The following is a 16,170-nucleotide window of genomic DNA, read 5'->3' on the forward strand; positions in this document are numbered from 1 at the left end:
GGCCTAGACCCTCCTGCTCCTCTGATGCTGCTTGGCCTGCTGTGTTCATCCAGCTCTACACCTTGTTATCTCAGATTCTCCAGAGTCAGCAGTTCCTGCTATCTTGGCCTATAAATATTAGTTTTCGCAGAACAAAAGATTGATGTATTTAGCGGTGGTGATGATGCAGTGTGATTGTCGTTGAACTACTAACACAGTGACTCCTTTAACATTTGGGGAATACGGGTTCAAATCCTACCACAACAAATGGTGTCATTTGAATCCCAATTAAATTAAAATAAATGGAATTAAAAGTCTAATAATGACCATTATCAATTGTCATTAAAACCCACCTGGTTTAAAAATGCTCTTGAGGGAAAGAAAATTGTCTTCTTTGCTTAGTCTGGGCTTATATATGACTCCAAACCCACAGTGATATGGTTGATTTTTAACTGTCCTCTGAAATGGACAGGTAAGCCATTCAATTGCATCAAACAAGAGAAAGTCTCGACTGGAAACAACAACGGCAACCACAGGCTTGTCAACACTACAATGTTCTCCTTACCAACATCTGGGGGTTAGTGCCAAAATTGGGAGAGCTGTCTCACAGACTCGTCAACAAACAGCCTGATGTAATCATACTCATGGAATCATACCTTACAGACAATGTCCCACAGATACCACCATCACTCACTCCCATAACACGTCCTCACTCCCCCTCCATCTCTCATCTTCACTCCCTCCTCTTCACTCTCCCTCCATCCTATGTCCTCACTCCTCTCCATAAAACATTGGCACCCTCTCCTCCATCTGTCACCCTCACTACTCCTGTCCATACTGTATCCTCACTCTCCCATCTGTTCTGCAACCTCACTACCCTCGTCCACCCCATGTCCTCACTCCACTCCCCTCTACGCTCTGTTTCAATATCATGCTTCTTTGCTGTACCTTTGTGTATGACATTATCAGATGGTCACAGGGTGCAGCGTTCTGGAACTGCGTGCATGGGCCTTCCCAGAATAGCACACATGCTCAGTTGCCCACAGTTGGTGTGTGAGCAGGCAATGCTTACTGTTTCCAACAAATAAATATATTCTAACTACAGGTTGTGAACTATCGACATCCAACTCTTGTAAAACTCTAACCTCCTCATAAACTTCCACTTGACATACACACACACATGCACACGCACGCACAAACACGCACACACACACATGCACATGCACATGCACACACGCGCGCGCACATACACACACACAGTCACACATGCACACGCACACACACGCATGCATGCACACACACAGACACAGGCACAAACATGCACACGCGCACACACACACATAGAATAAAAATAAAACATTGGTGTACAGCATGGAGGAAAAGACTGAGAAGGCAGTTTAATGTCACCAGGTTTCACTGAGATGGTCCTTCTGTCTTGTCAAACTGTTGCTTCTAGATCTTCCTTCTCCAGGTGCCTTCATTTGCTTGAAGAAGGCACAGGGTGGCTGGCTGGTTCACACTCATATAGTCTCTGACTTATCAGTTAAAACACCACAGCTTAAAGCAACTGCTTTACCATTCCCATTAACCAGTGCTCTGCTTTATTACATATACCACCCATTGTAACTGCAGTGTTACACTGACAGATCATTTTTGGATAACTTTGTCTTTAAGATTCTGTCTCAAGAAGAGTTTCTCCTTAGTATTCATATCACCTCTCCACACTAGAAAATCTCTTTATAACCCTCTTAATTGGCAGAAACATGATGGGTCAAGTGGACTTCCTTTAAGCTATAAACATTCTAAATTCCTATCAATGTCTGGGTCTTTGTAGTTAAAAGCCACATCCAACTAACCAGGGCTCCTCAATTCTGTAAAGTATTTTCTCATCTTATTTTCATCTTCACATATGGAGGTGGAGGGGTAAGGGCTGGGGCAGTGTGGGACAGACTATGGAGATGACTTAAAAACAATTTGTCACTTGAGTGTTGCTAGATTCAGAGGCAATGTAGGCCAGTGAGCCTATGGGGATGGATGGGTGATTGGGACCAAGTGAGTGTGAGTGAAGATACAATTCTGTATGAGTTGCAAAATGTCCTGAAGTCTAAACGTAAGACAGAGGAAGTGACAGCAGGATACCCAGGAGGATTTGAACAGTTATAGAGCTGGACAGAAAGCTGGCAAATTACTTTCAGCAGCAACAAAAGGAAAGTGTTACTTAGTGGTTGTAAAATTACAATTAGTAGCTTGTGACAGCTATGTTTTTCAAGGGATGTGCCTGGATTCCCCAATGTCAATGTCCCACATGCCCTGAATCCCAGTCACCATCCGGGGCTTGGAATTGTATCACTGTTCCTTCACTGTCATTGAGTCAAAATCTGGAACTGTGTCCCGAAAAGCAGTGTGGGTGTATCCACTCCACACGGATTGCAGTGGTTCAAGAAAATGGCTCACCATCACCTCATCAAAGGAAGGTTGGGATGGGCAATAAACATTAGCCTTGCCAGTCATGTCCATATCCCAAGAATGATTTTTAAAAAAATTTAGCGTCCTACTAAGTAAGTCTGGTGCACAGAGTGCATGTGTGTTAGAGAGTGTGTATCTCACTGTATGTGCATCTGCTCATGTGGGCTTTACTGTGTCTGTGTACATTTATGTGTGTGTGTGTGTGCGTGTACATATATACCTATCTCTTTGTGTCTCTGTATGTGCTTCCGCATATGTGTGTGGTCGAATATGTTTTTATGTATGTGGCTATATGTTTTCTGTGTCGATATATCTAAGTATATATCTACTTACCTGTGTGTGCAAGTGTCTGCATTTGCAAGTGTGTGTGTGTGTGTGTGTGTGTGTGTGTGTGCGCGCGTGTGCGCATTAGTGCGTGCGAGTGTGTGTGTGCATATTTGTGCATGTGTGTGTCTGTGTGTGTGCGCGTGTGCGTTTGTATGTCTGTGTGTGTGTGTGAGTGTGAGTATGTGTGTGTCTGCATCTGTTTTGTGTATGCCTGTCTTTTTGCATGTGTCCAAGTGTGTTTGTATATGTGTGTGTTTATGTGTCTGTATTTGCATGCTTACATGTGTTTGTGTCTATGTGTGTCTGTGTTGGTTTATATGCCCGTGTGTTTATATGTCTGTGTGTTTGTGTCTACATGTTCATGTGTGTGATTGTGTATCTATGTATGGATATGCGTCACAATGAGTTTGTAAGTGTGTGCATGTTTGTGTGTCTGTATGTCCATATGTGCATAGAAGCATAGAAAATAGGTGCAGGGATAGGCCACTCGGCTCTTCGAGACTGCACCACCGTTCAATGTGATTATGGCTGATCATACAATTTCAGTATCCTACTCCCACTTTCTCTCCATACCCCTTGATCCTTTTAGCTGCAAGGGCCATGTCCAGTTCCCTCTTGAATATATCTAACGAACTGGACCCAATAGCTTCCTGTGGGAGAGAATTCCACAGGTTCACAACTCTCTGAATGAAGAAATTTTTCCTCATCTCAGTCCTGAAAAGCTTACCCCTTATTCTTAGACTGTGACCCCTAGTTCTGGACTTTCCCAACATCAAGAACATTCTTCCCACATCTAGCCTGTCCAGTCCCATCAGGATTTTATAAGTTTCCATGAGATCCCACCCTGACTCTTCTAAATTCCAGTGAGTGTAAGCCCAGTCGATCCAATCTTTCTTCATAAGTCAGTCCTGCCATCCCGGGAATCGGTCTGGTGAACCATCACTGGACTCCATCAATAGCGAGAATGTCCTTTGTGTGTGTGTGTGTGTGTGTGCGTGCGTGTGTGTACGAGAGTGTGTGTGCGTGCGTGTGTGTGTGTGTGCGTGCAGGCGTATGTTTGTATGTCTGAATATACATGTGTGTTGTGCATCTGTGTGTATGTGTGTGTTTGTGTGCATTTTTATGTGTGTGTGCTTGTCTGCATATATTTGTGTGAATGCTCATAGCTGTGTGTATGTGTGTGTGTGTGTGTGTGTCTTCATTTGTGTGAGCATATAGCTAGTCTGCATGCATATGTACATTTCCTTCCAGGCACGGCTAGAAGTTGTCTTGGCTGTATAGTTTCTGCAGTAGCATGTTCCACTTACATACTCACAGACAATGCATGAGCTGATTCGAGTACAGAGCAATAACAATGATAATAAAGTGCATTTATATCTCACCTTAATCTGGTAAAGCATCCTCAGTGCTTCACATGAGAGATTATGAAACAAAATTTGACAGTGAACAATAAAGCAAAATTAAAGTAGGTAACCAAATGTTCAGTCAGAGACAGAGTCTAAAGAATGTCTTAAAGGAGGAGAACAAAGAGGAGAGGGGGAGAGGTTTAGGGAGTGTATTCTAAAGCTTAGGACCCAAGTAAGCCACAAAATGGCAGTGCAATTACAAGTAGAATCGTAGAATCCCTACAGTGTGGAAACAGGCCCTTCAGCCCAACAAGTCCACACTGACCCTCAGAGCATCCCACCCAAACCCATCCCCATCCCTGTATAACCCACCTAATCTACACAACCCTGAACACTATGGGCAATTTAGCATGGCCAATCCACCTAGCCTGCACATCTTTGGACTGTGGGAGGAAACCCGAGCACCCGGAGGGGACCCACACAGACAAGGGGGAGAACGTGCAAACTCCACACAGACGGTCGCACGAGGATGGAATTGAACCCGGGTCCCTGGTGCTGTGATGCAGCAGCGCTAACCACTGAGCCACCGTGTCGCCCCGTAAGTGGGGATACTCATTAGAATTGGAGAAGCGCAGACACCTGGTGGGGGTGGGGGGGTGGTGGTGGTGGTGATGTGTTGTTGAGATAGAGGAATATATAAATATATAGAGAGGGGGAGGCTTCAGAGATATGAAAAGCACAAAGAACATTTTAAAATTTTCAGACCAGGTGTTACTGCAGGGCAGTGAGCACAAAGGTGATAGAGCGAAGAGGACCTGGTGCAAGGTAAGATGTTTACAGCAAAATTTTGGAGCAAGCTCATTATTAGCTCTGTGGAAGATGAGAGGGACAGATACTGTTAAGGAGGTGGGGAGGCCGCAGAAGGACTTGGAACGGCTAGGAGAGACACCAAAGGATTCGCAGATGGAATACCATGTGGGAAAGTGTGAGGTTATACAGTTTGGTAGGAAGAATAGAGGCATAGATTATTTTCGAAATGGGGTAAGGCTTTGGAAATCTGAAGTATAAAGAGACTTGGGAGTCCTAGTTCAGGATTCACTTAAGGTTAACATGCAGGTTCAGTTGCCAGTTCAGAAGGCGAATGCACTGTTAGCATTCATTTTGAGAGGGCTAGAATACCAGAGCAGTGATGTACTGCTGAAGCAGGATAAGGCTCTGGTCAGAGCGCATTTGAAATGTGAGAGCTTTTGGGCCCCGTATCTAAGGTGCCCTTGGAGGGGTTCCAGAGGACGCTTAAAGAATGATCCCGGGGATGAAGGGCTTGTCATATGAGGAGCGGTTGAGGACACTGGGTCCGTATTCAGTGGAGTTTAAAAGGATGAGGGGAGATCTCATTGAAGCTTACAGAACATTGAGAGGTCTGGATAGCGTGGACTGGAGAAGATGTTTCCACGAGTAGGAGAGACTAAGACCCGAGGGCACAGCCTTAGAGTGAAGGGATGACCCTTTAGGACTGAAATGAGGAGAAATTTCTTCAGCCAGAGGATGGGGAAATCTGTGGAATTCAACGTTGCAGAAGGCTGTAATGGACAAGTCATTGAGTGTACTTAAGACAGAGATAGAGAGGTTCTTGATTATAAAGGGATCAAGGGTTATGGGGAGAAAGCAGGAGAATGGGGTTGAGAAACATATCAGCCATGATAGAATGGTGGAGCAGTCCTTTTGGGCCGAATGGCCTAATTCTGCTCCTATATCTTGGAGTTCACTTGGAATGGTCAAGTCTGGAAGTAACAAAGGCATGGAGGAGGGTTCCTGCAGAAGAACAGCTGATGCAGGGTCGTAGTCAGGCAATGTTACAGAGCTGGTGATGGTGCAGAAACGTCATTGGAGACTCAGCTTGGGGTCAAACCTGACACCAAGATTGTGAATGGTCTGGGTTGGCCTTAGACAGTGGCTGAGGTGAATTGTGGGGCTAAGAGCTAGGGAATAAAAGAAGCAAAGAAATTTCAAAAAACATATGTTTTCAGAAAAACATATTAAAAAAAATAAATCATGGAATGTGGGTGTTGCTAGCTAGGCCAGCATTTATTGTCTGTCAATAATTGCCCTAAGAAGCTGGAGGTGAGCTGCCTTCATGAACCATTAGGGAGGAGGAACATCCACAATGTTGTTAGGGAGGGAATTCCAGCATTTTGACCCAGCAACACAGGAGGAATGGAGACATGTTTGCAAGTCAGATGTGTAACTCAGAGGAGAATCCAAAGATGGTGGCATTTCTTATGCATTTGCTATGTGGTACCGGTCATGGGTTTGGAAGGGGTTGTTGAAGGAGGATCAGTGAGTTCCTGCAGCGCATCTTGTGATGGTACACACTGCTGCGACTGAGCGTCAGTGCTGGAGGGAGTGGATGCTTGTGGATGTGGTGCCAATCTAGCGGCTGCTTTGTCCTGGATGGTGTCGAGCTTCTTGAGTGTTGTTGGAGCTGCACCCATCCAGGCAAGTGGGGAGTATTCCATCACACTCCTGACTTGTGCCTTGTAGATGGCGGACAGGCTTTGGGGAGTCAGGAGGTGAGTTACTCACTACAGGATTCCAAGACTCTGACCTGCTCTTGTAGCCGCTGTAATTATGTGGTGACTTCAGTTCAGTTTTTGGTTGACAGGAGCCCCTAGCAAGTTGATAGTGGGGGGTTCAGTGAACAATTCAACTGAAAATCATGGGGTGATGGAAAGGTCATGTCTTGTTGGAGATTGTCACTGTCTGGCACTTGTGGGGGGCAAATATTATTTGTCACTTATCAGCCCAAAACCTGGATATTGTCCAGATCTTGTTGCATTTGAACATGGACTGCTTCAGCATCTGAGGAGTTGTGAATGGTGCTGAACAATGTGTAAACATCAGCGGACTTCCCCACTTCTGACCTTATGATGGAGGGAAGATCATTGATGAAGCAACTGAAGATGGTTGGGCCCAGGACACTACCTTAATATACCAGTTGCCAGAATGTTGTCAGGTCCCATAGTCTTTGCAGTATCCAGTACTTTCAACCGTTTTTGATATCATGTGGAGTGAATCAAATTGGCTGAAGACTGGTATCTGTGATGCTTGGAACCACTGGAGGAGACCGAGATGGATTGTCCTATCAACACATTGGCTGAAGATTGCTGCAAATGCTTCAGCCTTATGTTTTGCACTGATGTGTTGGGCTCTTCCATCATTGAGGATGGGGATATTTGTGGAACATCATCATCTAGAGAGTGGTTTAACTGCCCACCACAATGCGCGACTGGATGTGGCAGGACTGCAGACGTGAAGTAATGAAAGGACCTTAGTTTAGGATCTCAAAAATGCGGAAACAAATGTATGTGAAGCATTTAATCAGAAACAAGTAATGGAATTTTGGAACATTGTAATTAACATGTTTTTAATAATCAGCTAAATCGTCGCATCACTGATTCCAGTTCTGATTTCCCAAAGGTTAGCATCCCTGGCACGGTGATCATTATGAATGATGTTTTACTAATTTAAATCGGTGCTCGATAAAATTAACCTTCAGAACATTATTGCAAAGTGCTTGCAATTAGATTCAACACACCCGCGTCTGAACATTACATTTCAGGTACTAGAAACCATCCTAATGGCTCCTCTTCAGACGACAAACTCAGCAGCTTGCTTCCATTTGGAGAAGCATTAAAATAGAACACATATCCCCGCTAATAGCCGCAGAACCTGCTCCAGCATCCACAAATAAATAGTCATAAAGTCTTAAAAGGAGGCCACTCATCCTGTTGAGTTCTTAACCTTTGGTACAGAGAAAGACCTTGTGTATGTACAGCACTTACTGTAGCACCAGGACATTCCAAAGTGCTTCATAATCAATGAAGTACTTTAATAACATTGTTTGGGATCAGAACAGTAGTACCCATGCCTCTGACAGAAGGTTTAAGAAGGTGTTTAGCATACTTGCCTTCATTGCTCAGATCTTTAAATGTAGGAGTTGGGATGTTATATTGAGGTTGGACAGGACATTGGTGAGGCCTCTTCTGGAATACTGTGTCCAGTTCTGGTCTCCCTGTTATTGGAATGATATTATTAAGCAAGGGAGGGTTCAGAAGAGACCTACCAGGATATTGTGAGGAATGAAGGGTTTGAATTATAGGAGAGGCTGAATATGCTGGGACTTGGAAACATAGAAACATAGAAGATAGGAGCAGGAGGAGGCCATTCGACCCTTTGAGCCTGCTCCACCATTCTTCATGATCATGGCTGATCATCCAACTCAACAGCATAATCCTGCTTTCTCCCCATAACCTTTGATCCCATTCGCCCCAAGTGCTATATCTAGCCGCCTCTCAAATACATTCAATGTTTTGGCATCAACTATTTCCTGTGGTAATGAATTCCACAGGCTCACCACTCTTTGGGTGAAGAAATGTCTCCTCATCTCCATCCTAAATGGTCTACCCCGAATCCTGATACTGTGACCCCTGGTTCTGGACACATCCACAATGGGGAACATCCTCCCTGCATCTACCCTGTCCAGTCCTGTTAGAATTTTATAAGTCTCTATGAGATTGCCCCTCATGTGTCTGGACTCCAGCAAAAACAATCCTAACGTGGTCAATCTCTCCTCATATATCAGTCCCGCCATCCCCGGAATCAGCCTGGTAAACCTTCGCTGTATTCCTCGAGAGCGAGAGCATCCTTCCTCAGAATAAGAGACCAAAACTGCACACAATATTCTAGTTGTGGCCTCATCAAGGCCCTGAAAAACAGCGACAACACATCCCTGCTCCTATACTCGAAACCTCTCGCAATGAAGGCCAACTTACCATTTGTCTTCTTTACCACCTGCTGTACCTGCACGCTTACCTTCAAAGACTGATGCACAAGGACACCCAGGTCCCGCTGCACACTCCCCTCTCCAATTGTCATGAGGTTGTGCATTCAGATGCTACTCCAGGCTTTTCTCATTGGAGCATAGGAGGTTGAGAAGTGACCTTATAGAGGTTTATAAAATCATGAGGGGTATAGATAAGGTGAGTGGCAGATGTCTTTTCCCTAGGGTGGGGTATTTCAAGACCAGGGGCAAATTTTGAAAAGTGAGAAAAGAAAGATTTAAAAGTGACATGGGGGGCATTTTTTTTTACACCAAGAGTGGTTTGTGTGTGGAGTGAACATCCAGAGGAAGTAACAGATGCTGGTACAATTACAACATTTAAAAGACATTTGGATAAGTACATGGATAATAAATATTTGGAGGGATATGGGCCAGGAGCAGGCGGGTGGGATTAGTTTAGTTTGGGGTTATGATTGGCACGGACTGGTTGGACCGAAGGGTCTGTTTCCGTGTTGGATGACTCTATGATTCTAAGGTTCATAATGCTTAAGATTCTAAGCATTCAAATGCTACCCCAGAGCCTTTCTGAGCACAGGACCCAGGCTGGCATCTGATGTTGGTACTGAGCGGGTGCTCCATTCTCGAAGGTGCCACCTTTCAGTGGAGCCAGCCTGCCCCCTCAGCTGCCCCCAAAAGATTGGGGGGTACAAGCTTGAAGAACTTTGATCACATAAGCACTTTTTAGCAAGTTGGTTGAGGGATGCATACTTGCCAGGACGTTAGGGAAGACTCCCTGTTCTTCTTCAAAATCCTGGACATAAGATGTTTCACACCCAGCCAAGGGAGAAGACAGGCTCTGAATATGGGCCTGAAAGGGTTAATACTAAGGCATTCCACAAGCAGCACCCACCATGATGACATCATATGGACATAATGTGGACTGGCCAGATTAGGATCCCAAAGGACTGAGATCCAATATCTGGTTCCTCTCAAACACTCCGTAACAATGACAATCAGAACAATGTAACCAGGAATCAGAAGCCAACACACAATAAATGATATAAAACCTAAAGGAACTGCAGATGCTGAAAATCAAAATCAAAAACAGAAACTGCTGTCAGATCTGCTGAGCTTTTCCAGCATTTTCTATATTTGTGACACAATAAACTATATTTTGTTAACTACAAGCGACTCTTCTAGTTAGACCAGGAAGTGGTTTTCCTTGACCACATTAGACCAATTAGTCTGTGCTGTTTCTTATTCTTAAAGAAGATGGTCTCAATAGCCTTCATCTTGAGCAGTAGGTCATACTGTGTAGTGAGCGTGATTATACAACATGACATTTTGAAGAAGAGTCATACTGGACTGGAAGCATTAACTCTGTTTCTCTCCCCACAGATGCTGTCTGACCTGCTGAGTTTCTCCAGCATTCTCTGTGTTTGTGAGGACAGACAGCACCTCTGAGAGTGCTGCACTCCCTCAATACTTGCACTGGGAGAGTGTGTTTCGATTCTGCACTTCAGCCTACAGTTTGGGGGCTTGAACCCATGACGTTCCACTCTGGCATCACAGTGAGCGACGGCTGACACTTCTTAATTTACAGAACAAGCCCAGAGGACCCTGGTGATTACTGTACACAGGGGTCTGTGATGTTTGTGTTCGGATGCCAACCACCAAGCGGTCAATCAGCTGTGATCTTCAAAGAGCCTTTAACTACGCGATTTTTGTTGGGATGTCCCCAAGGAGGCTTACCTGTTGTCCTGGGAGGTATAGGAGGCTCCCCCAGAACCAGCCTCATTCTCTTGGCATGCGTTTTGCCTTGGTAATGGGACTGTGCTACAATAGCTGAGGTGAAGAACATGTTACAAAGCGTGCAGCACTTGTTTTTATCCACCTCTCCATCATCGCTTTCCTGGGGAGAGAACGAGAGAGACAGAGAGAAAAAGAGAAGGATTATTAAACTACCTGATCTCGAAAACAAGAATGTACATCTGCCCGAATATACCAGGCACCGAAAGAGACTTCCATTTCTGTAAACGCGTCTCACTTACATGAATAAAATCGGAGACTTTTATTTTTGTGGCACTCTTCACAACCTCAGGACAACCTGAACCACTTTAGGGCCAATGAAATACTTTTGAACTCTGCAATGAAGTCAGAAATGAAGCGTCTAACTTGCACAGCAAGCTCCCAGAAGCCGCAAATGTGATAATAACCAATTAACCTTGGCAGTGAGGTCACAGAATGTATCCCAGAATATTGTCAGAAATGAGGGGAGAAATTGCAGAAGACCCCTTGTAGAAATATTCGTATCATCTATGACTAAGGGTGAGGTGCCTGATGACTGGAGGGTGGCTAATGTTGTACCTCTGTTTAGGAAAGGTTGTGAGGAGAAACTGAAGAGTGACAGACCTGTGAGTCCGACTTCAGTCGTGGGTAAATTGTTGCAGGTGATTACAAAAGATAGGTTTTATGGGCATTTAGAGAGGCAAAAATCAATTAGGGATAATCAGCACGGTTTTGTGCAAGGAAAACCGTGTCTCACAAACTTGAGTTTTTTGAGGAAGTTACCAAAAATGTTGATGATGGCAGAGCAGTAGATGTTTACTTGGATTTTAGTAAAGCCTGTGAAAATGTTCTGCATGGTAGACTAATTAGTAAAGTTAGGTCACATGGGATTCAGAGTGAGCTTGCCAATTGGATACATAATTGGCTTAATGGCAGGAGACAGAGAGTAATGGTGGAGGGTTGCTTTTCAGACTGGAGGCCTGTGACCAGCGGTGTGCCACAGGGATTGGTCTGGGTCCTCTTTTGTTTATCATTTATATAAATTATTTAGATGAGAATATAGAAGGCATGGTTAGTAAGTTTGTGGATGACACCAAAATTGGTGGCACAGTAGACAGTGAAGAAGGTTTTCTAAGATTACAGAGAGATCTTTATCAAACGGGCTGAAAAATGACAGATGGAGTTTAACCTGGATAAATGCGAGGTATTGCATTTTGGTACAACAAACCAGGATAAGGCTTATATAATTAATGATAGCGCCTTGGGTAGCGTTGTAGAACAGAAGGACCTAGGAGTGCAGGCACATAATTCTTTAAAGTTTGTGTCACATAGAGACAGGGTGGTTAAAAAGGCATTTGGCACGCTTGTCTTCATTGCTCAGTGCTTTGAGTATAGGAGTTGGGACGTTATGTTGAGGTTATACAGAACATTGGTGAGGCCTCTTTTGGAATATTATGTCTAGTTCTGGTCGCCCAGTTATAGGAAGGATATTATTAAGCTGGAGAGCGTTCAGAAGAGATTTACCAGGATGTTGCCAGGTATGGAAGGTTGAGTTGTAGAGAAAGGCTGGATAGACTGGGACTTTTTTCACTGGAGAGCAGGAAGTTGAGAGGTGACCTGATAGAAGTTTATAAAATAATGAGGGGTATAGATAGAGTTGATGGTAGTTGTCTTTTCCCTAAGATGGGGAATTTCAAGATCGGGGGCACATTTTTAAGATGAGAAGAGAGAGCTTTAAAAAAGACATAAGAGGCACATTTTCTTAGAGGGTGGTTTGTGCATGGAATGAACTTCCTGAGGAAGTGGTGGATGTGGGTACAATTACAACGTTTAAAAGATGTTCGGATGGATACATAAATAGGAATGGTTTGGAGGGATATGGCCAGGAGCAGGCAAGTGGGACTAGTTTAGTTTGGGATTATGTTCGGTACAGACTGGTTGGACCGAAGGGTCTGTTTCTGTGCTGTATGACTCCATGACTCATTGACTCTGTGACACAGGGGAGATAAATATTGTTCTGGACACCTCCTCTCCTTCAAATAGAATCTTTTCCATGCACCTGAAAAGGCAGACAGGGTTTCAATTCTCATCTGAATTGTGTCATCTCTGATAGTGCAGCACTCCCTCAGTACTGCAATGGGAGTGCAGAGTGGCATTACACACCTAAGTCCTTGGAATGGGATTCTAATACACAATCTTCTGACTCAGAGATACACGGACACGCACAGGAATTAGGACCAGAAATAGTCCATTCAGCCTCTCAATCCTGCTCTGCAATTCAATATGATGATCTACTCGTGTCCCAAATTCCCACGTACCCTGATTGATTTTCATGACACAGCCTCACAAGAATCTATCTGTCTCTGTCTTAAAAATATTAATGACGTGAGGTGCTGGTGTTGGACTGGGGTGGACAAGGTCAGAAATCACACGACACTGGGGTATAGTCCAAAAGGTTTATTTGAAATCGCAAGCTTTCAAAGCCTTACTCACTCCTGAAGAAGGACTGAGGCTCTGAAAGCTTGTGTTTTCAAATAAATCTGTTGGACTAGAACCTGGGGTTGTGCGATTTCTGACCTTAAAAATATTCAATGACTCGTCCCCACTGCCTGCTGGAGTGCACAGCTCCAAAGTCACACGATCCTCCATGAGGAAAAGATGATAGTGCTAGCACTGAACCATAACTGACACAGTTTAAGTTAGATAAGGTTTTCTTTTATTGAATTGATCATGTGAAAGCTAAATGTATTACCTTTAGGTAACACTTGCAGCCGAGTCCCATATAATCAGTCAACCTGCAAACACTCATTACAACGCACTGTTATTCTTCACTCTGAATTATTAGTTTCTGAGCATCAAAACCAAGTGGATGTTTTACACCTGAGTGTATCACTGATCATCCCATCACTGCCATTTGGAATTTACTCAAGGCAATCTTCATCCTGATAACAGCCTGTCCCGAGACTTGAATGTCCTGGGCTTTCTGATGCTGTGTTACCATAACCTGATCTGAAGTTCATCAGAAACCCTGATGCCACTGTATTTTTGGCATACTTCAGAAGAGTTGGGGGGAGGGGATTGTGAAAAGGGTATGGAAAAAGCATGGGGCATGAGATTGGCACGAGGTAATGAGGCTCATGTAACAAGCAGGTACAGACATGATGGGCCAAAAGGGAAGAACAGCAGAATGTCTGAGGACAATCTACATCTAAGGTTTAGCTCATTGAAATTGCTAACAGGAGTCCAGTAAAGGGTTTGCTTATGATGAGAGATTACAGAAATCGTGTTTGCATTCCCAGAAACCTAAAAGCATTAACATTGATTTGGCTGAGCTTTTACAATTTGAAAGAAGTGTATAGGCTAGTTATGGGATAAACCTAGTAATCTTAAAATAAGAGGCACGTCATTCGGGGGTAAGTTCGGAAACTCTTTGCGTAGAAGGTGGTAGAATTGCAGCACTCTCTCCAACAAAACAGTAGGAGATACAAGCTTGATGAGCCTTTTTTAAGCTGAGATTGTTACATTCACTTTGTAGCCAAGAGCATTCAGGCGTATAGAGTTCCGTCACATTGATGGAATGAAGGCACAGGTCAATTCCGCATTCATTGAATGATGGATGAGGGCCTGAGAAGCTGAATGGCCTCCTCCTGTTGTACGGTATTGGGGTTGTTAACTAACTATTGTATTCAACTTCTGTGCCAAGGATTGGGTTCAAGTCCCACCTGCTCTGGACCTCACTTAAGTTAGTCTCCTGACCATTCACCCTTTATAGACCATGGGGCTTGAAAATATTGTCTTTTCCAATTTCTAACTATGGGCCCTCCCTGGCTCATTCACTGGGAAACGGAAATGATGTCCGCAAACTCTTAGGTCCGTTCAGGGGATAGAAAGTTTTGGCACTTTCTATTGGACTGTTCAAATTCACTTGTAATTAAGATGTAAAGTAAAAGAGAGACATTTGCTTGTTCATGCCAGTTGTTTAGGAAATAACTTAGTTTACAAAAACAGGCCATGTGGCCCCACAAGTATATGCATGGTCAATGCAAGCGACAATAATGCTGGACTCTTCTACATCCTGTGTATTTAACATTTCATCCAAAGGATTACACCTTTAGAGAGTGCAGCACTCCCTCACTGTAACGGGACTATGAACCCACAAAGTTTTGACCTCAAAGGCTATCCATTCAACCACAGCTCATGTGTGCAAATTACACTTTGTGTAAGTGGCCTTAAGACAATCCACCATCTGTCCACTTCCTTCTGATACACTCTTAGAATGATACAATCACTGGTGGCAAATACAACGTTGTTGCTTTTGTCACTGGGAGCAACATTTGGATTACTGTGATGATTAACAGCAACTGGCCGAGTGGTATTATCACTGGACTGTTAATCCAGACACCCAGTTAACATTCCGGGGATCTCGGTTTGAATCCCACCATAGCAGATGCTGGAACTTGAATTCAATAAATATCTGGAATTAAGAATCTAATGATGACTGTGAATTCATTGCTGATTGTCAGGAAAAACCCATCTGGTTCACTAATATCCTTTAGGGAAGGAAACTGCCATCTTTACCTGGTCTGGCCTACATGTGACTCCAGACCCACAGCAATGGGGTTGACTCATAGTTAGGGATGGGCAATAAATGCTGCCTAGTCAGTGATGCCCTCATCCTGTGAACGAAGAAAGAAATAAAGTACTGAATAACAGCAGAACATTAATCTATGGGGATCTTCAAAGAAGCCAATGTTACATTTTATAAACCAGCTACCCAGGCAGCAGTGAGAATGTGGAACTACAAGGTAAGGTGAACAGTACAGATGGTTTTAAAGGCGGAACTGGATAAATATGTGAGGGAGAAAGAAATGTTAGGTTATGATGAGAGGGTGAGCTGAAGAGGAGGCTCATCTGAAGCATAAACAACAGCATGGACTAACAGCGCTGAATGGCCTGTGTCTGTGCTATATGTTCTTTGCCAGTATTTCAACTGCCTGCTATTAGCACATGAGGAAGACCAGAAATGGCTTTATAGACAGCTATATTATACCTATTGGGATATGAGTACAGACCTCACCGATCTGGGAGAATCTTTGCAGAATCCTGGGTGCTTGGTGAAGTAACAGTAAATTTATTCCATCACAATTCAATTTGTTGACAATGAATTTGGAAGCAATTGTTTCCCAGGAAGTCCCTGTGATGTCAGTGAGAAGGAGTACAACGTGACCCATCAAATCAAGAGTCTGCACAATAACAATTGATGAGAAACAGTTTGACCTTTGAAATTCTACATGATGTGATTAAATGAGAAGAGATCAGATCAGTTGGGAATTCCATAATGGAAAGAAACACGTGGTGTTTCCATTATATGTTGTCTCGTTGGATTGCAGAATTCATTTTGGAAATGGTTGCAACAGGTCATTC

The 16,170-nt window shown here is 43.8% G+C and overlaps 1 protein-coding gene across 1 annotated transcript in view; it reads right to left on the minus strand.

Annotated features, from left to right (window-relative positions):
• Positions 1-16,170, minus strand: part of LOC109913141 (zinc finger matrin-type protein 4-like) — a 215,192-nt gene that overhangs the window by 96,592 nt on the left and 102,430 nt on the right. The window contains exon 3 of the mRNA XM_048608978.1: positions 10,711-10,870. Coding sequence (XP_048464935.1) covers positions 10,711-10,870 — 160 coding nt within the window. The remainder of the gene's footprint in view (positions 1-10,710; positions 10,871-16,170) is intronic.

The sequence above is a fragment of the Rhincodon typus genome, chromosome 20 (assembly GCF_021869965.1).
Source record: "Rhincodon typus isolate 14 chromosome 20, sRhiTyp1.1, whole genome shotgun sequence".
In the NCBI taxonomy this organism is placed as follows: Eukaryota; Metazoa; Chordata; class Chondrichthyes; order Orectolobiformes; family Rhincodontidae; genus Rhincodon; species Rhincodon typus.